This window comes from Pongo abelii, chromosome 20 (assembly GCF_028885655.2).
Source record: "Pongo abelii isolate AG06213 chromosome 20, NHGRI_mPonAbe1-v2.0_pri, whole genome shotgun sequence".
Taxonomy (NCBI): Eukaryota; Metazoa; Chordata; class Mammalia; order Primates; family Hominidae; genus Pongo; species Pongo abelii.
The window spans coordinates 5,184,355-5,208,063 of NC_072005.2; the positions used below are offsets into that span (position 1 = coordinate 5,184,355).

Genomic DNA, 23,709 nt, shown 5'->3' on the forward strand with positions numbered 1-23,709 from the left:
GGCTGAGAGATGCTCTACACCCTGCTACATATAAGCACAAACCTGGCCCCAGGGTCCACAGTGCTGAGTGGGTTCATTTACAGCAGCCTGAGGACGCCTTTCTTTTAAAAAATTTTTAAACAGAGAGAGATATATATATGTAAATCAGCTGGACGCGGTGGCTCATGCCTGTAATTCCAGCACTCTGGGAGGCCGAGGCAGGCGGATCGCTTAAGGCTAGGGGTTTAAGACCCAGCCTGGCCCACATGGTGTAACACTGTCTCTATTAAAAACAAAAATTAGCCGGGCGTGATGGTGCATGCTTGTAATCCCAGCTACCCGGGAGACTGAGGCAGAAAAATCACTTGAACCCGGGCGACGGAGGTTGTGGTGAGCCGAGATCACGCCACTGCACTCTAGCCTGGGCGACAGAGCGAGACTCGGTCTCAAAAATATCAAACTAAAAATAAAAATAAAATAAACAAAATGTAGAGATAGGGTCTCACTATGTTGCCCAGATTGGTCTCGACCTCCTGGGCTCAAGGAATCCTCCCACCTTGGCCTCCCGAAGCTCTGGGATTACAGGTATTTTACAGGTATGAGCCACTGCGCCTGGCCCAGAGGACACCGTTTTTGTTTTGTGTTTGTTTGTTTGTTTGTTTTTTGAGATGGAGTCTCACTCTGTCGGCCAGGCTGGAAGGCAGTGCCATGCACTCCACGCCCGGCTAATTTCTGTACTTTTAGTAGAGAAGGGGTTTTGCCATGTTGGCCAGGCTGGTCTCAAACCCCTGACCTCATCATCCACCTGCCGTGGCCTCCCAAAGTGCCTGGATTACAGGTGTGAGCCACCGTGCCCACCTGCCTTTCTAAACATAAACCACACTGCTCCCCCGCTGTACACCCTTCTGTGGTCGGGCCACCCTGAGAAGGAACCCCGCCTGCTTGCCCGCTGCTGGCCCCTGCCACCTTCCCTCCTCTTTTTCTCTCTGGCCCAGTCACCCTGGCCTCCACGGCTCTCAAAGTCATCAAGCCCCCTCCCTCGGGTCACCTGTTCTGTTCCCTCAGCCTGGAATCCCCGTTCCCACATCTGTCTACTGATCGGAACATCACCTGGGACTAGCTCCAACTCCCTTGCTCTAAATGCCCCCACACTCCTCACTGTCCTCTCTGCAGCAGGAAACTCTATCTGTAACGGTGCATCTGCGTCACCACAGCGTCCCTAGCACCCAGTGCAGAACCGGGCATACAGCAGGAGCTCAATCAATGAACAAACAACGCAATCCTGGTTGAGTACTCAATCCTCCAGCACCAGGTGAGTGAGTGGCACCAGGTCTCCAGCGCTCGGTATCCCTCTTGGGTGGTGAGGTTCTAGCTCCTCCACGGCAAATGGAGACCGGTGGTGATGCGGGGGCGGTGGGGGGGCGGGGGTGGCGGGGACAAGGAGGAGAAACTCAGGTCCCTGGAATCTCCTGGTCCCAGAGCTCCCTGAGCGGTGGGAATGTGCTTCTGGGCTGAGGTGATGAGGTGAGCCGGCTAAGTGACAGGCTGCCTTGCATCCAGGGTGCTCTACAAACCAAGATGGGCCGGCCGTGGAGGCTCACACCTGTAATCCCAGCACTTTGGGAGGCCAAGGCAGGTAGATCACCTGAGGTCAGGAGTTCGAGACCAGCCTGGCCAACATGGTGAAACCCCGTCTCTACTAAAAATACAGAAATTAGCCAGGCATGGTGGCGGGCACCTGTAATCCCAGCTCCTTGGGAGGCTGAGGCAGAAGAATCGCTTAAACCCAGGAGGAGGAGGTTGCAGTGAGCCGAGATCGTGCCACTGCACTCCAGCCTGGGCGACAGAGCAAGACTGTCTCAAAAAAAAAAAAAAAAAAAAAAAAAGAGATTAGGAAACAGCCATGTAGGGCAGACTAATAATCGTGCCCCCCCACCCACCCAACTCCACTCCAATGGACAAGTGACAAAAAAGTGATGAATCGCAGTGCTGTTAAGACCAAGAAATAGGCAGCTCGTCTGCATCTGGTAGGAATGCTGGAGTGGAGGGGGTAGAAGGCTGCAAAAACAGCCCTGTAGCTGTTTTTGCTAATTAAGTTTTATCGGCCGGGCACAGTGGCTCACGCCTATAATCCCAGCAGTTTGAGAGGGCGAGGCAGGTGGGTCACGAGGTCAGGAGATCGAGACCATCCTGGCGAACACGGTGAAACCCTATCTCTACTAAAATACAAAAAAGATTAGCCGGGCTTGGTGGCGGGTGCCCGTAGTCCCAGCTACTCGGGAGGCTGAGGCAGGAGAATGGCGTGAAGCCGGGCGGCAGAGTTTGCAGTGAGCAGAGATCGTGCCACTGCACTCCAGCCTGGGCGACAGAGCGAGACTCCGTCTCTAAATAAATAAATAAATAAAGTTTTATTGGCACACAGCCACGCCCATTCGTTTCTCAGCTTTCCCACCACAATGGCAGAGTTTTGGGTTGTTGCTGCGACAGAGACCACCCGGCCTGTAGAGCCAAAAATATTTACTTCCTGGTGCTCTGGAGAAAAAGCATGCTGCTTCCTGGTGTAGACAATGTTGCTGTTTGTTTAAAGAATACACACGCATTTGCTTACAAAGGCCCAGATGGGACATGGGGCACAGCGGTGGGTGGCTGCGGACACAGGTGGGCAGGAGGCTACCATCTGGGAGGAAACTGAGCCCCCAAGCAGGCTGCAGGAGGGCAGGAGGCCAAGATGGGGCAAGGGAGAGGTGGGCAGGATCCAGGGAGGTGAAGCCAGAATCAATCCCTGCCTCCCCAGGATTACAAGAGAGCGGCAGTTCCAGCCCGGGGGTCACTGCTTGGATGGGAAAAAGCCCGGAGCGCTAACAGCATCCCAGGTGCTGCGCAGGCAGCGGAACCTGTGATCTCCTCCAAGCCTTTTCCACAGAGGGGGAAATGGAGGCACAGGCAGGCACATACTTGTCCCAGGTCATGCAGCCACAGCATGTAGCAAGGATTTGAACCCAGGCCTGGCTGAGCTCAGAAGAAGCTGAGCGGGACCGGCTGCAAAAGCCCTCCACCCAACCAGGGGCCCTGAAGGGGGCGTGGCTGGACGCTGTCTGAGGTGATTCAGGCCTCTTGTCCGTCTTTACTGGGCCAGGGACCTGGACAACCTTGAAAGTGGCTCTGATTGGCTACTGGTGACATCATCGGAGATGAGGGCCAAAATGACTGGGCCTCACTCAATTGGTCTTGGTGCCCACAGCTGGGTCTGTGGGCATCCCCGTGTGCCTACGAGGGTGGCTTTGATGAGCAGGAGAACCCTGTATTTCGTTCACGCGTCAGTACACGTGTGCCGCATGTATGTGCTCACGCTTGCCCCTGTGCCCACGTGTCCACGCGTAAGCAATTCCCGTGTGTATGTGGCCCCGCAGGGGTCCCCATAAGCGTGTGTGGGCAGCAGCCAGCCAGGGTGCAGGGGGAGGTCTCGGCCGCCTGATGCTACCGAGAACACCTAATTAAACAAAAATGTACATCGCGAACCACACTCTGCCCAGTTCCTCGGAGTTTAATTAAAACAACAGTGCGGGAGGTGTGTGCGGGGTCCACAATCAGATGGCAGAGGAGGAGGGAGGCAGGGAGTGGCCCTGGCAGTCCAGATGGTCCCCCACCAGCTGCCAGTGACTGGTCGGAGGTGCCCGGAGCTCAGGGCTGGTGGCAAGGTGGGTGGGGTCGGGTCAGGGTATCCGAGGCTCCGGGCCCCAGCAGGAAGGATGAGCTCCCAACCCAAGCAGGCCCTTCCAGGCAGCCGGAGAGGAGAGAGAAAAAGAGTGTGGGCTGGGCGCAGTGGCTGACGCCTGTAATCCCAGCACTTTGGGAGGCTGAGGTGGTGGATCACCTGAGGCCAGGAGTTCGAGACCAGTCTGACCAACATGGCGAAACCCTGTGTCTACTAAAAATACAAAAATTAGCTGGGTGTGCTAGTGGGCGCCTGTAGTCCCAGCTACTCAGGAGGCTGAGACAGGAGAATCGCCTGAACCCGGGACGCGGAGGTTGCAGTGAGCCAAGATCACACCATTGCACTCCAGCCTGGCAACAAGAGCAAAACTCCGTCTCAAAAAAAAAAAAAGAGTGTGGATGGGCGCGGGGGCATTTTTTCCCAGACTCCGGGGGACCGGGCAGTTGATGGCTTCACAGCTTGTCCTTTTAATACTCTGAGTGCTCAGAGTGGAGGCTGGCTTGGGGCAAGAGGAGGCAGGCTGTTCTGTCTAAGCCCGGGAAAGGTCAGGGCAAAATTATCTGCTGGGAAGAGCAGGGCGGGCCACGGTGGGCCTGACTCCGACCCCGCTCCTTCCTCCATCCCCCAGCAGGACAGGCTCCAGGACCCACGCAAATGAAATTGTGGGGTCTCTTGTTAGAAAAGTATTAAGACTTTCCAGACTGCAATAGCAGAGCTTTTACCTTTTCTTCCCCCTCTCCCCGCCCCCCTTTTAGAGACAGGGTCTTGCTCTGTCACCCAGACTGGGGTGCAGTGGCATGATCATAGCCCACTGTAGCCTTGAACTCCGAGGCTCAGGCAATCCTCCTGCCTCAGCCTCCTAAGTACTTGGGACTATAGGCAGACACCACTACACCAGGCTAAGTTTTACATTTTTTTTTTTTTTTGTAGAGATTCGGACAGTGAGGCATGGGGTCTCCATGTTGCCCAGGCTAGTCTCAAACTCCTGGGCTCAAGTGATCCTCCTGCCTTGGCCTCCCAAAGTGTTGGGATTACAGGTGTAAGCCACAGCACGTGGCCAACAGCAGAGCTTTAAAAAGCACGGGGCTGTTTTTTTTTCTTTTGATATGGAGTCTCCCTCTGTCACCCAGGCTGGAGTACAGTGGTGCAATCTCAGCTCACTGCAGCCTCCGCCTCCCGGGTTCAAGCAATCCTCCTACCTCAGCCTCCCAAGAATCTGGGAGCTAGGATGACAGGTGCACACCACCATGCCTGGCTAATTTTTGTATTTTTAGTAGATTTGGGGTTTCACCATGTTGGCCAGGCTGGTCTCAAACTCCTGACCTCAAGTTGTTCACTTGCCTCAGCCTCCCAAAGTGCTGGGGTTACATGCCAAAGCACAGGGCCTTTCTGAGGGAGGGATCCTGGATGACTGTACAGGTCACTTGCCTGTGATGCCAGTCCCAGTTTCATGGGACCAGAGTCTGAAATCGAGTACCCCTAGGGCCTCTGTGATACCCCCTCCCAGGGCTCCAAGCGGGTCACAGCTGGGCTGCCCTGGAGGACACTGGAATAGCCTCATCTTGGGAAGCCATATGCGGGGTCATCTCCCAGCTAATGGCTGGCAGTGGCTCATATACATGACTGGGACGTCTCTGCAGGTGACAGGTGGAACCCACTCACCTGAGGGCTGCAGAAAGATGGGTAACAAGCATCTTACTAAACCAGAGTCACAACAGTGATGAACATAATAACGGGGAAGTACAATTGACCAAATATGGCATTGTGCTAATCTCTCTCCCTGTATCACTCACTCATCTGGTTCACGGAATTACCCCTTGTGGTGAGAACCATTACCCGATTTTTTTTTTTTTTTTCCTGAGACGGAGTCTTGCCCTGGTCGCCCAGGCTGGAGTGCAGTGGCATGATCTCGGCTCACTGCAACCTCCACCTCCCGGGTTTAAACGATTCTCCTGCCTCAGCCTCCTGAGTAGCTGGGATTACAGGTGCCCACCATCACGTCCAGCTAATTTTTGTATTTTTAGTACAGACAGGGTTTCACCATGTTGGCCAGGCTGGTCTCGAACTCCTGACCTCGCGATCCGCCCGCCTTGGCCTCCCAAAGTGCTGGGATTACAGGCGTGAGCTATCGCGCCCAGCCATTTCATTTTTATTCATTCATTCATTTTGAGACAGAGTTTCACTCTTGTCGCCCAGGCTGGAGTGCAATGGTGTGATCTTAGCTCACTGCAACCTCCGCCTCTTGGGTTCAAGCGATTCTCCTGCCTCAGCCTCCTGAGCAGCTGGGATTACAGGTGCACGTCACCTCACCCAGCTAATTTTTGTATTTTTAATAGAGACGGGGTTTTACCATGTTGGCCAGGCTGGTCTTAACTCCTGACTTCAGGTGATTCACCCGCCTCGGCCTCCCAAAGTGCTGGGATTACAGACATGAGCCCCTGCACTCAGCCCGACTTTAGAGATGAGAAAATTGCAGCTCAGAGAGGTTCATTAACTTGCCCTAGGTCACACAGCAACCAAGTGACAGCCAGGACTTGAGCTCCACACGCTGGGCCGAATGCTAAGACCAAATTGCAGTGGAGAAGGCAGCACAGAGTGGTTGGGCAAGGGTTTGTAGGCGGCTGTTTGAAATGATGCTGAACAAGAATTTGTTCACAAAATTGTTTCCTCATTATAAAACAGCATCACTCAGACAGCCCCCTAAAACCCCTTGCGACTTGTTCAAAAAATGCTTTTAGGGTGCATGCAGTGGCTGATGCCTGTAATCACAGCACTTTGGGAGGCTGAGGCGGGCAGATCACTTGAGGTCAGGAGTTTGAGACCACCCTGGCCAACATGGTGAAACCCTGTCTCTACTAAAAATACAAAAATTAGCTGGATGTGGTGGCATGTGCCTGTAATTCCAGCTACTTGGGAGGCTGAGGCAGGAGAATCGCTGAACCTGGGAGGCAGAGGTTGCAGTGAGCCGAGATAATGCCACTGCACTCCGGCCAGGGCAACAAAGCAAGACTGTCTCAAATAAAAAAAAGAATTACACCTAAACAAGGCCATCAAGCAGCGCCTCAGGCCCGTGTGAATGTCTGGGGAAGTGAGGCAGCTGTTTCTGCCTGCCTAGCATCCGTTCATCCTTTATTTTTTGCAGAGATGGGGTCTCGCTATGTTGCCCAGTCTGGTCTCACACGTGATCCTCCCACCTCAGCCTCCCAAAGTGCTGGGATTGCAGGTGTGAGCCACCATGCCCAACCCTGTTTATCTTTATTCCTTTGGGGGAACCACACTCACTCTTGGCTCCAGGTAGGAGTCCAGAGTGTTTGTTCCTCCTGAGCCACAGTGATTAGTTCAGGGAGGGGCATGGGATCCAAGTTCATTGGGGGTGGGGGGAAGTCTCACTAAGGATATCATCAATACAGAAGGAAACAAAGCCAAGAGACAGAGAGTGAGCTCTGAGAAAATTCAATGAGCCCCTGGATCCAACTGAACCTGAAGCCAGCCACTCTGTGGAATTTTAATTCTGCACATCAATTATCTTTCTCGCTTGAACCCATCTGAGTTGGATCAGCGTCTTGTCATCAGAAGCACATGATGAAGATTATAAATTAGGATGATTCTAGTCTCTCAATTCCTTTCTTTTTTGCAAAGGCACAATAGATCTCCACCAGTAGGCTCTGGGCCCTGAGACTGTTACTGGATGGAGAAGGGAGATCAAGGTCCTCCCAAAAAACACAAAGCAGGAGGGTTTGGGGTAACTTTCATGTATTCCTTTCATGCTTGTCCCGAAAGCCCAGGGCCCGGTTTATCCTCCGCCCGCCCTGGGGAGCCCAATACCTCGGAGGACAGTGAGCTTGGCATGGACTGTGATCTCCCCAACCGAGTTCTGGGCCACACACTCGTACACGTTTTCATCCCGTGGTGTCCTCAGCGGCTGGATCCTCAGCACTGCCCCTGCACTCTCATCAAACTCAATCGTCTGCCATGCGCAGGGGGAAAAAGAACAGGGTGAGGCTGGGGTCCCAGGAAGGTTCCTGTCTAGGCTGGGCTAGGCTGGGCTGTAGGGGAATGGCAGTCAGCCCCATGATCCTGGGGGTGACTGGGAGAAGAGCTGGAGGCTGAATGTGTACGTGTGTCGGTGTCCAGTATAAATCCGCCGCAGACAGGGATCAGATTTGGGTACATATAAGAACAGGGTGTTGTGTGCATGTGTGAGGGTGACAAATGTCTGCAAGCCCATGTGACAGGCATGCAAAGGCGTGTGAAGACATGCGGAATGTGGCAATGTGCACGCGTGATCATGTGCGTGTAATGAGAGTTGTAAAGTTCCTTCTGTGTGCAGTGGTGCTGTGTACACTGCGCTGTGAAGAAGACTCAGAGAGGGCAGGGCTTTGCTTGAGGACACACAGCATGGAGCTGGTAGAGCAAGTAAGGCGGGCAGGGCCCCAGCTGGAGGCTGCGCAGCCACGCTTGCCTGGCCACAGATGGTGCTCCACCTGGGGAACGTGTCCACGACGTTCACTGTGGCTGAGGTGCTGTGGCCCTGCCTTGGGGGAGCGTTGACCCCAGGCTGCCTCCCCCCACCCCAACTCACCTCAAAGCGCTGAGAGTTGACCTTCTTGCCCTTCTTGTTCCAGGTCACTCGTGGCTTGGGGTCACCTGTGGCCTGACACACGAAAGAGGCCACACCCCCCGACACACCAATCTGGTCCTTGGGTTCTTTGATAAACCTGGGGGGCTCTGGGGATACAGTGGAAAGAAAGGGGGGAGCTGGTGGGTCCAGGCATCTGGCAAGGATACCAAGGAGCCACGAAAACCTGCCCTCCACGCCCTGCCCACGGAAGTGCCATGTGGCCAACGAAGAGAGGAGGAGGAAAGCAAGGATGACAACCAACACCCTCCCACCTCGCCCCCCACCATGGCACCCAGGTGCCCACATATCCCCACTTCCACCTGCAACAGCCACACCTGCTTACACACAGTGGACACAACCTCACCTGGGCACACCTCCTCACACACAGTGGATACAACCTCACCTGGGCACACCTCCTCACACACAGTGGATACAACCTCACCTGGGCACACCTGCTCAGACACAGTGGATACAACCTCACCTGGGCACACCTGCTCACACACAGTGGATACAACCTCACCTAGGCACATGTGCTCAGACACAGTGGATACAACCTCACCTGGGCACACGTGCTCAGACACAGTGGATACAACCTCACCTGGGCACACGTGCTCACACACAGTGGATACAACCTCACCTGGGCACACGTGCTCACACACAGTGGATACAACCTCACCTGGGCACACCTGCTCAGACACAGTGCCACTGGGAAAGATGGAAGGGGAGACCCATGAGATGCTGGGGTCCCTAAATTCAGTACCTGAACCCCCCCTCCACGGTGACCAGCCAAACCCTGGAGGGCCCTGAAAGCACTTGCCAGAATAACTTGGTCTAATTTCCTGGTGAGACATGTGGGAAAACTGCGGCACCCAGCATGGTGGGGGGGTGGTGATCATGGGACATGAGGCCAGAGCCAGCATTTGAACCCAGAGCTCCAGCTTCTTGGGAGGCATCCAGGAGGTGGCTGGACATGAGTGGTCAGTGCCCAGGAGAGTGGTCTGAGCTGGAGGCAGGAGCTCAGAAAGGGGGAGTAATATTTAATATTTAATATTTAACCTCTCCAACAGCATGGAGGGGCAGTGCCATCCTGATTGTCATTTTCTTTTCTTTTTTTTTTTTTTCATACAGTGTCTCACTCTGTTGCCCAGGCTAGAGTGCAGTGGTGTGATCTCGGCTCGCTGCAACCTCCGCCTCCCAGGTTCAAGCGATTCTCCTGCCTCAGCCTCACGAGTAGCTGGGACTACAGGTGCCCACCACCATGCCCAGCTAACTTTTTCTATTTTTAGTAGAGATGGGGCTTTACCATGTTAGCCAGGATGGTCTCGGTCTCCTGACCTCGTGATCTGCCTGCCTCAGCCTCCCAAAGTGCTGGGATTACAGGCACGAGCCGCTGCACCCAGCCTTCTTTTCTTTTTCTTTTTTTTTTTTCCCTAAGAGATAGGGATTTACTCTGTCACCCAGGCTGGAGTGCAGTGGCACGGTCTTGGCTCACTGCAGCCTAGACCTCCCAGGCGCTCAAGCAATCGTCCCACCTTGGCCTCCCAAGTAGCTGGGACTACAGGCGAAGGCCATCACATCTGTAACCCCAGCACTTTGGGAGGCTGAGGCCGGAGGATCACCTGAGGTCAGCAGTTGGAGACCAGCCTGGCCAACATGGTGAAACCCCGTCTCTACTAAAGAAACAAGAATTAGCCAGACATAGCGGTGGGCACCTGTAATCCCAACTACTTGGCAGGCTGAGGCAGAAGAACTGCTTGAACCTGGGAGATGGAGGCTGCAGTGAGCCAAGATCACGGCACTGCACTTCAACCTGGGCGACAGAGTGAGACTCCGTCTCAAAAAAAAAAAAAAAAAAAAAAAACCCAAAACCCAGCCTGGGGTCTCACTATGTTGCCCAGGCTGGTCTGGAACTCCTGGCCTCAAGTGATCCTCCCACCTTGGCCTCCCAAGTAGCTATGTTGTCTAGCCTAGTCTCAAACTCCTAGCCTCGAGCAATCCTCCCACTTCAGCCTCCCAAGGTGCTGGATTTATAGGCGTGAACCACCATACCCGGCTCTGCAATCCCCATGTTACATGTGAGGAAACTGAGACACAAACCAGGCAAGGGACTTGCTTTGGCTGGACGTGCACAGCCAGGCGGTGGCTGAGCTGAACATGCTCCTTTGAACCAGGCTGCCTTTCACACCCACATTCTTCACCCTCCATGACGATCTGATGTATTCATTCAGTCTCTGCAATAAAGTCGGGAGTAGGAGTGGTTTTTTTTGTTTTGAGATGAAGTCTTGCTCTGTCACCAGGCCAGAGTGCAGTGGCGTGATCTCGGCTCAATGCAACCTCCGCCTCCCAGGTTCAAGTGATTCTCCTGCCTCTACTTCCCAAGTAGCTGAGATTACAGGCACACACCATCACGCCTGGCTAATTTTTGTATTTTTAGTAGAGATGGGGTTTCACCATGTTGGCCAAGGTGGTCTTGAACTCTTGACCTCAAGTGATCCACCTACCTTGGCCTCCCAAAGTGCTGGGATTACAGGTGTGAGCCACTGCGCCTGGCCTGGAGTACGTGTTTTTTTTTCTGTTTTTGTTTTTTTGAGACAGAATCTCACTCTGTTGCCCAGGCTGGAGTGCAGTGGAGCGATCTCGGCTCACTTCAAGCTCCGCCTCCCAGGTTCACGCCAGTCTCCTTCCCCAGCCTCCCAAGTAGCTGGGACTACAGGTGCCCGCCACCACGCCCGGCTAATTTTTTTGTATTTTTAGTAGAGATGGGGGTTTCACCGTGTTAGCCAGGATGGTCTCGATCTCCTGATCTCGTGATCTGCCCACCTCAGCCTCCCAAAGTGCTGGGATTACAGGCGTGAGCCACCACGCAGCTGAGTATGCCTGTTTTAACATCCTAGAGCAACCTCATCAAGCTGCACCTGGGACAGGCTACAGTTATCTGTGGAGAATTCATTAACAATTGTTTCCTTTTTATTGACTATTTTTACAGTAACCTTTGCATCTCCCAGAGGGACACTAGATTTCCGGTCACAGTACACAGTAATGTTACAATGTATCCCCTAAGATGAATGGAGCTACTGCTGAGGTTTTTTTTGTTTTTTTTAAGAGACGGAGTCTGGAGTCTGTCGAGCAGGCTGGAGTGCAGTGGCACGATCTCGGCTCACTGCAAGCTCCGCCTCCTGGGTTCATGCCATTCTCCTGCCTCAGCCTCCTGAGTAGCTGGGACAACAGGTACCCACAGCCACGCCTGGCTAATTTTTTTTTTTTTCCCCCGAGGGCTGCAACATACTTACAAGAGCCCTCAGGAAGCAGCCTATATATCCAATAAAAAGGAATTGATCAAGTGAATGCCAAGCTATCTACGCAGCGGAATACTACATAAGTATAAAAACAGGGAAAAGGCCAGGTGCGGTGGCTCACGCCTGTAATCTCAGCACTTTGGGAGGCTGAGGCAGGCGGATCACGATGTCAGGAGATCGAGACTATCCTGGCTAACATGGTGAAAACCCCATCTCTACTAAAAATACAAAAAAATTAGCCGGGCGAGGTGGCGGGCACCTGTAGTCCCAGCTACTCGGGAGGCTGAGGCAGGAGAAAGGCGTGAACCTGGGAGGCGGAGCTTGCAGTGAGCCGAGATCATGCCACTGCACTCCAGCCTGGGCGACAGAGCGAGACTCCATCTCAAAAAAAAAAAAAAAAAAAGGAGGAAAAGCCTCTCTTCCTCGGCGCTGCCTATGGAGGTGGCAGCTGTCTCCTCCTCGGCATCATGGCCGCCCTCAGACTCCTCGTGAAGCCCAAGATCATCAAAAAGAGTATCAAGGAGTTCATCTGGCACCAGTCAGACCAATATGTCAAAATTAAGCATAACTGGTGGAAACCCAGAGGTATTGACAACAGGGTTCGCAAAAGGTTCAAGGGCCAGATCTTGATGCCCAACAGTGGTTATGGGAGAAACAAAAAACCAAAGCACATGCTGCCCAGTGGCTTCCGGAAGTTCCTGGTCCCCAACGTCAAGGAGCTGGAAGTGCTGCTGACGTGCAACAGATCTCCCTGTGCTGAGATCGCTCACAGTGTTTCCTCCAAGAAATGCAAAACCATCGTGGAAAGGGCCGCCCAGCTGCCATCAGAGTCACCAACCCCAATGCCAGGCTGCGCAGTGAAGAAAATGAGTAGTCAGCTCATGTGCATGTTTTGTGTTTAAATAAATGTAGAAACTGCCAAAAAAAAAAAGGGGGGGGGGAGTGCGGGGAAGGATGCTTTTTTGTTTCAGACAGGGACTCGCTATTTTGCTCAGGCTGGAGTTCAGTGGCACGAACATACCTCACTGCAGCCTCAATCTCCCAGGCTCAAGCGATCCTCCCAACTCAGCCTCCTGAGTAACTGGGACTACAGTCACATGCCATCACGCCCAGCTAATTTTTGTACTGAGTTTTGCCATGTTGCCCAGGCTGGTCTCGAACTCCTGTCCTCAAGCGATCCTCTTACCTTGAGATGCTTTTTGATTACTTATTTATTTATTTATTTTTGTGGCAGGGTCTCACTCCGTCACCCAGGCTCAAGTGCAGAGCGCGATCTTGGCTCACTGCAACCTCCGCCTCCTGGGTTCAAGTGGACTCTTCTGCCTCAGCCGCCCAAGTAGCTGGGATTACAGGCGCACATCACGCCCGGCTAATTTTTGTATTTTTAGTAGAGACAGGGTTTCCCCATGTTGGCCAGGCTGGTCTCGAACTCTTGGCCTCAGGTGATCCACCCACCTCAGCCTCCCAAAGTGCTGGGATTACAGGCGTGAGCCACCCTGCCCAGCCAGGATGCTTTTTAAAATAAACTACTAGGATAGGAACAAGAAGATATACTATTAAATGGAGGGGGTGTGTATAAGCAAGAGGTAATAAAGTGTAGCAAATGGTACTGTTGTACGATTTCTTAAAATGAAAAAAGGGACTGGGCGTGGTGGCTCATACCTGTAATCCCAGCACTTTGAGAGGCTGGGGCAGGCTCACTAGGTCAGGAGTTTGAGGCCAGCCTGACCAACATGGTGAAACCCCGTCTCTACTAAAAATACAAAAATTAGCCAGGTGTGGTAGGGTGTGCCTGTAATCCCAGCTACTCAGGAGGCTGAGGCAGGAGAATCGCTTGAACCCAGGAGGTGGAGGCTGCAGTGAGCTCAGATTGCACCACTGCACTCCAGCCTGGGTGACAGACCAAAACTCTGTCTCAAAAAAAAAAAAAAGAAAAAAGGGAAAGATTGTATGTATGTGTAGAAACAGTGTTGCCTCCAGGGAGCTAAGTAGCTGGACATAGGGACAGAGACTTCTACTTTGGTAGCTTTTTAGATGTAGAACTAAAGACAAATTGAAGAAGTTATTTTTATTATTTTTATTTTTTCTTATTACTATTATTTTTTTTTGGCAGAGACAGGGTCTCACTCTCACCCAAGGCTGGAGTGCAGTGGTGCAATCATAGCTCACTGCAGCCTCAAACTCCTGGGCTCCAGGGATCCTCTGGCCTCAGTCTCCTGAGTAATTGGGACCACAGGCGCTTGCGATCACATGTGGCTAATTTTTAATCTTTTGTAGAGACAGGGTCTCGCTATGTTTCCCAGGCTGGTCTGGAACTCCTGGGCTCAAGTGAACCTCCCATCTTGGTCTCCCAAGGCTCTGGGATTAGCAGTGTGAGCCACCGTGCCCAGCTGAAGTTATCTATTTTTATTTTTATTTTTTTGAGACAGAGTCTCACTCTGTCACCCAGGCTGGAGTGCTGTGGCGTGATCTTGGCTCACTGCAAGCTTCACCTTCCGGATTCATGCCATTCTCCTGCCTCAGCCTCCCAAGTAGCTGGGACTAAAGGCACTTGCCACCATGCCTGGCTAATTTTTTTGTATTTTTAGTAGAGACGGGGTTTCACCGTGTTAGCCAGGATGGTCTCGATCTCCTGACCTCGTGATCCACCCACCTTGGCCTCCCAAAGTGCTGGGATTACAGGCGTGAGCCACCACGCCCAGCCTGAAGTTATTTTAAAACATAAAATTGCTTAAATAAAAAAGTGAGCTGATTAAAGAAAAAATGGAGCAAAACTTTGTTTTAAGTAAAAGTTTGGGGTCTGAGGAGAGGCTGAGGTCTAACAACTCAAACTTGAGCAACGCTAGGACTTTGAGCCTCCACGACCAGCTGGAAAAGGGTAGAGTGAGTCCAGGGGCCACACAGGTTGACCAGAAAAGTTCTGGAAAGTTCCAGCTATTCAGAAGCCCAGAGAGGCCTTAAGAAGGCCTGAGGTTCCAGTGAGGTTCCCTGTGGGCCCCAACGACTACCCATCCATGGCTCAAGGCTGGGCTTTAAACAAAACAGAGTTCCCGCCCCAGTGGCCTGACCAGCCTAACCTCCCTCACTCAAGGCTCTGCTCCTATTGATATGACCATATGTGTCTGCTTTGAGCATCTGTCCCAAAAGTCACTAGACGTGGCCGGGCGTGGTGTCTCACGCCTGTAATCCCAGCACTTTGGGAGGCTGAGGCAGATGGATTACCTGAGGTCAGGAGTTCAGGACCAGCCTGGCCAACATGATGAAACCCCATCTCTACTAAAAAAACACAAAAATCAGTCAGGCATGGTGGTGGGTGCCTGTAATGCCAGCTACTTGGGAGGCTGAGGCAGGAGAATCGTTTGAACCCAGGAGGCAGAGGGTGCAGAAGGCTGACATCGTGCCATTGCATTCCAGCCTGGGTGACAAAAGCAAAACTCTGTCTCCAAAACAAAACAAAACAAAAAAATCACTAGACCCACCATGTACAGGAATGCACGGCCTCCCTTAACTTTTTTTGTTTGTTTTTTGAGATGGCGTATTGCTTTGTTGCCCAGGCTGGAATGCAGTGGCGTAATCTTGGCTCACTGCAACCTCCGCCTCCCAGATTCAAGTGGTTCTCCTAACTCAGCCTCCCAAGTAGCTGGGATTACAGGAATCCACCATCAAGCCCAGCTGATTTTAGTATTTTTAGTAGAGACAGGGTTTCAGCATGTTGGCCAGGCTGGTCTACTCCTGACCTCAAATGATCCACCCACCTCAGCCTCCCAAAGTGCTGGGATTACAGGTATGAGGCGCTGCACCTGGCCCCTCAACTCTTATTTATCCCTCTGTTGCAGCAACAGCCAATCCCACTGTACAGATTCAGGAATGGTAATGGGTTCACAGAGCTCAGAAGCTGGGCATGGTAGCTCACACCTGCAATCCCAGCAGTTTGGGAGGCCAAAGTGGGAGGATCAACTGAGGTCAGGAGTTCGAGACCAGCTTGAACAACATGGTGAAACCCCATCTCTACTAAAAATATAAAAATTAGCCCGGCATGGTGGCGCATGCCTGTAATCCCAGCTACTCGGGAGGCTGAGGCAGGAGAATTGCTTGAATCCAGGAGGCAGAGGTTGCAGTGAGCTGAGATCACGCCATTGCACTCCAGCCTGGGGGACAGGGCAAGACTCTGTCTCAAAAAACAAAGCACCACAAAAAAGATCACAGAGCTCAGAAATAACAGCACTGGAATTTGAACCCGGGTTTCTGCCTCCAAAGTCAACATCTTCCTCTCGCTTCCACATCCAGACCTTGAGCCTGATTAGGGCAGATGTTTTGCTCCACATTAAGGCTGGGCCTGCCCCCTCCTTCTGGCCTCAGGAATGGTGACCCGGGGCCATGCGCCCTCAGCCAAGGACATGAGGAAAAGTCACTGTGGCCGGGTCAAGAATGTTACTTCTGGTAAAAATCCCTCCCTCTGGAGCTGCTGGAAAGAAGGGCAGAAGCTGGCTGAGGGTAGAGACGCATCCAGCTGCCTGTCTGACCTAGAGCCAGAACACAACCCTTGCCCCCTCCAATCCAGCGAGCAAGACCGGGCGGGTGGGTGCTACAATCAGCCACTGTCTGTGCTGTTCCTTCCTCCCAGGGTCCCGTCCTCCTCCTCTCATCTGGCAGCTTCAACCTCAGCTCGGCCAGCACCTCCCCTGGGGAGCCTTCTTGGATTACTACAGGCCCGGTCAGGAGTCCCTTACGCCCCCACCGCAGCCTGGGCGTCCCCAGAACACTGGGCTGAAATACCTGCTTATGTGGCTCTCAGCACAAAGGCCAAGGGACAGCTTCGGTTCCCTGGGACCTCAGACTTCTTCTTGGTGTCTGGTGACCCTTGAGAAAACGGAGCTCCCAACATCACCGCCTGCTCTCAGATTTGGAGGGGTTCTACCTCTCGGAAGCACCCCCACCACTGCAGAGCAGATACCCTCTCGGTCTTCTCCAGGCAGCTTTGGGATCTGAGCCAGCCTGGAAGAGCTGTCCCTGCCCACTGTGTCCCCCGTTAGAAAATGTCTTGCGAATGCTTGCAATCTCTCCTTTGGACGAAGCTTCCTCACCTTTTTCTCAGCAAAGGGGCAGAGACACAAGAAGGACACCTCTGGGGCTTGAGAGCGCCACGCCAGCAGCTCGAGAGGCACAAAGACACGCCATGTGCTAAGCTTTATGCCTGTGGCCAGGAGAAGCAAAACTGAGGCTCAGAAAGGTGAAGAGGCCTGGCACAGTGGCTCACACCTATAATCCCAGCACTTTGGGAGGCTGAGGCAGGCAGATCACCTGAGGTCAGGAGTTCAAGACCAGCCTGGGTAACATGGCAAAACCCCATCTCTACCAAAAATACAAAAATTAGCCAGGCCTGGTGGTGCACGCCTGTAATCCCAGCTACTTGGAGGCTGAGGCAGGAGAACTGCTTGAACCAGGGAGGCAGAGGCTGCAGTGGGAGCCGAGATCGTGCCACTGCACTCCAGCCTGGGCAACAGAGCAACAGAACAAGACTTCATCCCCCCCAAAAAAAAAAAAAAGAAAAAAAGGAGAAGGGACCTGCCTTTGGTCACATGGCGTGTGATGGGCAGAGAGACACGATTCCAACCCAGGCCTACAGGCCTACCTGGCTCCAGTGCCTTGAAAATAATGCAGGCTGGATAAATGGGGTTGTGGGTCCTTACTGACCACAAGTACTGTGGATGTCCCTGTCTCTTAGATGAAGGGACAGAAGTTCATGCGGTATTATTGCCAATATCAAAAAAGCTGGGAAGGGAACCCAGCTCTCTCTGGAGGCAACGCGCCTGAGCCTCCCGCTCCGTGGCCTGGCTTGGCCCCATCTCTGTTTTTCCATTTCAGATTCTGCAGACAAGAATCCAGTGCCAGAGCTGGTGACCCACCCACCCTGTCCCCTCCAACCCTGCCCGGGGCCAGCCCCATGGCATCCTGGGAAGGCCCCACTGGACCTGAAGTGGTTTCTAGAGCAGAAATTGTTCCCCTATGCCTGTAATCCCAGCACTTTCACCTGTAATCCCAGCACTTTGGGAGGCCGAGGTGGGCAGATCACCTGAGGTCAGGAGTTCTAGACCAGCCTGGCCAATGGGGTGAAACCCCATCTCTACTAAAAATACAAAAATTAGCAGGGCATGGTGGCGGGCGCCAGTAATCCCAGCTACTCGGGAGGCTGAGGCATGAGAATCACTTGAACCTGGGAGGCAGAGGTTGCAGTGAGCCGAGGTCGCACCACTGCACTCCAGCCTGGATGACAGAGGGAGACTCCATCTCAAAAAAAACAAAAGAAAAGAAGAACTGAAAGGGGTCAGTACTGAAGGCCAGACATCCCCAATGCAGGGGAGACAGGCCAGGAAGACTCAGGCCCTGGAGGCAGCCGGACAGATCACGGCGCAGCTATACCTGGCTTCTGGTCCCTGAGGGAGTGTGGTCATTGGGAACTTGGCCTGTGGGACCAGGCAGCTCAGGTTCAAATGGCCACTTCTGGTTGGGCATAGTGGCTCACGCTTGTAATCCCAGCACTTTGGGAGGCTGAGTTGGGAGGATCGCTTAAATCTAGGAGTTTGAGAACAGCCTGGGCAACATAGTAAAAACTCCGTCTCTGTAAGAAATTTAAAAACTTAGCCAGGCCAGGCACTGGGGCTCACGCCTATAATCCCAGTACTTTGGGAGGCTGAGGTGGGAGGATTGCTTAAGCCCACGAGTTTGAGACCAGTCCGGGCAACACAGTAAGAACTCCATCTCTACAAGAAATTTAAAAAATTAGCCAGGCCGGCCGGGCTCAGTGGCTCATGCCTGTAATCCCAGCACTTTGGAGGCCGAGGCAGGAGGATCATGAGGTCAGGAGATTGAGACCACCCTGGCTAACATGGTGAAACCCCATTTCTACTAAAAATACAAAAAATTAGCTGGGTGTGCTGGCTGGCATCTGTAATCCCAGCTACTCGGGAGGCTGAGGCAGGAGAATAGCTTGAATCTGGGAGACGGAGGTTGCAGTGAGCCGAGATTGCGCCACTGCACTCCAGCCTGGGCAACAGAGCGAGACTCCGTCACAAAAAATTAATTAATTAATTAATTAATTAAAATAAATAAATAAATAAATAAAAATTAGCCAGGTCAGGCACAGTGGCTCATGCCTGCAATCCCAGCACTTTGGGAGGCCAAGGCGCTTCAGCCCATCTCTTTTCTTTTTTTTCTGAGACAAGGTCTGGCTCTGTTGCCCAGGCTGAGTGCAGCGGTGCAATCAGTTCCCGTAGTTGTACAACGGGGATGCTGATAATCGCATTCACCTCATCAGGGTATGGCAGCTGATCTGAATGTATGGGGGCATTTGCTAAAAAACAGCATGAGGCCGGATCCCGTGGCTGGCTCACACCGTAATTCTAGCACTTTGGGAGGCGGAGGCAGGTGGATTGCTTGAGCTCAGGAGTTCGAGACCAGCCTGGGCAACACAGTGAAACCTCATCTCTACAAAAAATTTAAAAAATTAGCCGGCATGGTGGCCCACGCCTGTAGTCCCAGCTACCTGTGAGGCTGAGGTGGGAGGATTGCTTGAGCCTGAGAAGTGCAGGTTGCAGTGAGCTGAGATGCTGCCACTGCACTCCAGCCTGGGTGACACAGTGAGACCCCATCTCAAAAGGAAAAAACAACAATAAAAAAAGCAGCATGAAAATAAGAAAAAGCGCAAATGAATAAGGCAGGGGTGTATGTCTCCAGTTTGTTAACCAGCAGGATTGCCGGCCTGCTATGTCCCTAGCAGCAGGCAGGGACTTATGATACGTCCACGTCGCAAGAATGCTGGATGTGGGATAATGATGTGAGCTCTGTGACGGTGGGTAAGGGAAGCTGAGCCACTAGCCCGAGGTTGTGCAGCAGGTTGGCAGCAGAGCCAGGATTCAAACCCAGCCTGACTGCAGAACCCAGTCTCTTGCCCTACTGCCCTCATCCCGTGTCCTCATGGGCCTGAGTGATGCCTTCTCCAGGTCCTTCATGGTGGGGTGAGTCTTGGCATTGGGCCCCAGATGGACCCTCATCCTCTTTACATTACAGCCAGAAATGCTGCCTTGCCCATCTCTAAACTATACCAACCTCTTTCATCTGCAGGCCTTCCCAGGTGCTGTCATCCTGACGAGGAATGGCTTTTCTATCGGCGAACTCCTATACACCCACAAAACCCCAGTCCCAATGCCCTTTTTCCCAAGAAGCCTCCCCTGGCTCTGCCTGAGACAGTTTGTCTGCCTGTGTGTCTGCCACCAGGTGTAGGTACTGCCCACAGCAAGGGAAGGTGAACTCTGTGGCTCACTAAGCAGTGATCTCAAATAAGTCCTTGCCTCGTTTTCCCTCATCAGGAAACGTGGAAGGTAACAGAACCGGCACACTGGGTTTTGTCAGGCTCAAGGGAGAGGAAGCAGGTAAAATCCATGCTTAGCATGGAGCCTGGGGCTAAGTCGATGCTGGGGAAACAGACGCCGTCATCATCATTACGGTTATTACTTTATGAATACCAGCATTATTATTTATCTCTGAATCTCTTAGGGCTCAGCACACAGTCCTCGGCATTCAGTCTCATTTGTGGCGCATAATAAAAGTTCCATTTGGCAAAATGGAGGGCCCCAGGGAGGAGATGGGGAGTGTGCTCACACACACACAGCCATAAATGCACACAGGTAAACAAACACGCGGACCCCTGCACACCCCGTGCCGGCTTCTTACCTTCTGCTGCACAGCCTCCAACGAGCAGGACCACAAGGAGGCCCATGGGACCAACCACAGACACCATGCCAGGGCCCCAGGTGGGCGCCATGCTTGGCAGCGACCTCCGATCTCCGCCCTGGAGGGGGATGGCCCCCCGGTCCCTCACAGAGAGGCCTCGAGCCGAGTGTCAGATGGGGCAGCGTCTGCAGAGACAGTGGAGGGCTGTGAGAGGCGAGTGGGGAAATCCAGGAGACCTTCATGGAGGAGGCAGAGGGAGGGTCACATGGAGCAGGGGAGGGTCCTGCGGGGGCTGGTCATGGGACAATGGGGAAGGATCATGGGGTGATGGGATGGAATGAAAGTGCTGGGCCCTTGCTATAGAATTAGGGTGTCTCCTCCCCCAAAAAATCATATGTTGAAACCTAGTCCCCACTATGATGGTAATAGGAGGTGGAGTCTTTGGGAAGTGACTAGGTCATGAGAGCAGAGACCTCATGAATGGGATTAGTGTCATAAAGGATCTCCCAGAAAGCTCCCTTGCCCTTTCTGCCACCTGAGGACACAGGGAGAAGATGGCTTCCATGAACCAGAAGATAGCCCTCACCAGACACCAAATCTGTGTTGCTTTGATCTTGGACTTCCCAGCCTCTAGAACTGTGAGGTACCAATTTCTGTCATTTATAAGCCACTCGGTCTGTGGTATTTGGCTATAGCAGCCCAAATGGACTAAGACAGCCTCCAACCACCAGCTAAACCCCAACCCCAGCATGAGTCCCCAACCCAGGCTGGGCCCCTGACTCAGATCAAGCCCCACACCAGGACTGAGGACCTGGGCCCCTGACTCAGACCAAGCCCCACACCAGGACTGAGGGGTGCTGAGCCCCAGTTTTCTCCAACTCACAGGCTGCTTCTCAGGAAGGAGGGGACTCCAGACTATGCTGCTGTCTGGCTCTAAAACCTGATCCCCCAGGTTATAAGACGAATCTCTCCCACACACCTGCCTGTCCCTGCCCTGCTCTAAGACCTCCCATGGCTCCCGGAGCCCCCAGGGGAAGCCACTCCTGCTGACTTCACTGTTTCCTCTCGCTTGGAGGTACAGCCAGGCCAGCCAAGCTCAGTTCCACCTCCAAGCCTTTGCTTCTGCTGTGCCCTCTGCCTGGAATGCTGTCCCCCACCACATGACAGGTCTCAGCTCAGCTGTCACTTCCTCAGGAAGCCCTTCTCTGCCCCTCAAAGGTCAATTCCCCCTAAATTCTACATCCCGGAGCGTCACATATGACTAAGGTTATCCTCCATGGTACTCACCCTGGCTCCCAAATTAAATGAAAAGATGTTAATCATTCAGCACGTTTCTCCCACAAGAACCTCAACTCCTCCAGGGCAGAAGGGTCCCTCATCACATACCTTGAACCCTGGAATGGCCCCCTCCCCATCTCCCCAATCTCCACTCTGTCCAGAGCCAGGTCAGAGGGCCAGGGAGGGGAAGGAAGAGGCCCAAGGATAAGATCTTTGTTGCCTAGTCAGGCTGGCACCCATGCCAGCCCATGCCCTGGGCGGGTCCAGGCCGTGGCCACAGGAACTGGTGGCTCATAATAACGGGGCAGCCCCTGTGATTCTGACTCCCAAAATACCCAGCTGCGGTCACCTCGCCCAGCCCTGGGGCGGTCCCAGGGGAAGGATGGGTGGGTAGTGGCCGGGTCACAGCCTAGGGTGAGGAACGGGATTCGGGGGGCCTCAGTATACATAGTTAGGCCACAGGCACACAGTCAGACCAGGCACAGAGAATGATGCCTGCTAAATCAGGCCACAGACATACACAGATACACACAGTCAAACCACCGATACACACTGACACACAGTCAGACTGCAAGTGGTTGTGTATCTGCAAGAGACAAAGAAACAAATGCATTCACACAGTCAGGCAGCAGAGACGGGTACACACACACACACAATCAGGCAAATAAAACTTGCACACAGTCAGACCACAAACACAGACAGGCCCAAAATCAGACCACAGACATACACCAAGCCAGAAAAGATACACATACGGGGTCACGGTGGGGCAGGCAGTACAAGTACACAGTTGGGTTACACGGAACTGCAAACATGCAGTTAGATAAGGGATACCTACAGGTGCACAAGCCGATCAACGTCACACGCAGACACAGGTGCCGGCACACTGTCAGACTATAGATAGGCCACTCAGTCAGCAGACCACAGGTGCATGCGCCAGCCAGCCAAATAGAGACATGCAAAGTCAGATTCCCTTCCTACACACATATGTGCACACAGCCAGGCTACACAGACACGCACACGCACAGTCAGACTCTAGGTACACCTTGCACACAACCAGTTGGGGACTGGGAAGATGAAGGAAATAAAGCCTAGAGCACAGTCCCTTACTCTGAGTCCCTGCCCTAGCCCTTTAAGAGCAAAAGGCGCCAACAAGGAAGGCGGTGGCCCCAGATGGAGAAAACAGCCTGTGGCCAGCTGGGGCTAGGGTGACCACAGCAGCTGGCCCTGCCCAGAAATGCACATCTGCTTGGCCACACTGAGGGGGCGAGGTCAGTCCCAGACCACTTTGAGCAGCTGGGCAGGCCTGCAGAGAGCCTCTGGGGAAACTGAGGCAGCATAGCAAACCTGAAGCTCAGACAGCATGGGAAGGAGTCACTTGCACAGAGAGCCCAGGTGGGGCACACGTATGGAGGGCCCCAGCCACAGCTGGCTCTCCCACATCCCATGAGGACCTCAGGGCAGCCACCTTCTAAACTGGGCAGCCCTAATTACGCCCTGGCTCCCACGGCAGAAGCCATGTTGGGCCCACACCTCCCCGATATCTGCGTGGGACGGGGCTGAGCCAGGCACAGGCAGGCAGGGCCTGGCCATGGACTCCCCCGAGATCTGCCACTCCAGCCTGTCAGGGGCAGGGACGAGGGGCTACAGCAACAGGGGCATTTGAGGCATGGATGATGCGTCAGGAATAGGGTGGTGGGAGGGGCCCCGGGAGTGGGGTTCAGACACTACCAAAGACAAAACATTCCAGGGTCCCTTAGGTGCCAATCCTCCCTGGGGGAACCTCCCATGATGGGGATAGGACCCTGCACACCCACGATCCTCCCACCGACTCTTGCTTCCACGAAAACCCCAGGCGTGGGGTCCTCTGTGAGGATTTGGGAGAGAAGATCCCTAGGTCCCATCAGCTCTGCCTTCAGAATCTGTCCCCAACCTGCCCACTTCTTACTCATTCTTCTGCCTCCACTTCTTCCAGCCCCATTGTCACCGACCTGGACAGACGTCGTCACCTCCACCCTGGTCTCCCAGCTCCCACCCTTGTCCCTTGATCTGTTCCACCCACAGAAACCAGAAAGCATCTGCGAGCACCTGAG

The 23,709-nt window shown here is 53.4% G+C and overlaps 1 protein-coding gene across 14 annotated transcripts in view; it reads right to left on the reverse strand.

Annotated features, from left to right (window-relative positions):
• The window catches only part of PTPRS (protein tyrosine phosphatase receptor type S), a 134,062-nt gene that overhangs the window by 59,895 nt on the left and 50,458 nt on the right, over nt 1-23,709 (reverse strand). For all 14 annotated transcript variants that reach the window (XM_054539420.2, XM_054539419.2, XM_024236858.3 and 11 more), the window contains 3 exons: nt 20,342-20,526; nt 8,277-8,422; nt 7,520-7,661 (listed from right to left, as the gene is read on the reverse strand). In XM_054539420.2, the coding sequence (XP_054395395.1) occupies nt 7,520-7,661; nt 8,277-8,422; nt 20,342-20,432 (379 nt within the window). In that variant the 5' untranslated portion in view covers nt 20,433-20,526. The remainder of the gene's footprint in view (nt 1-7,519; nt 7,662-8,276; nt 8,423-20,341; nt 20,527-23,709) is intronic.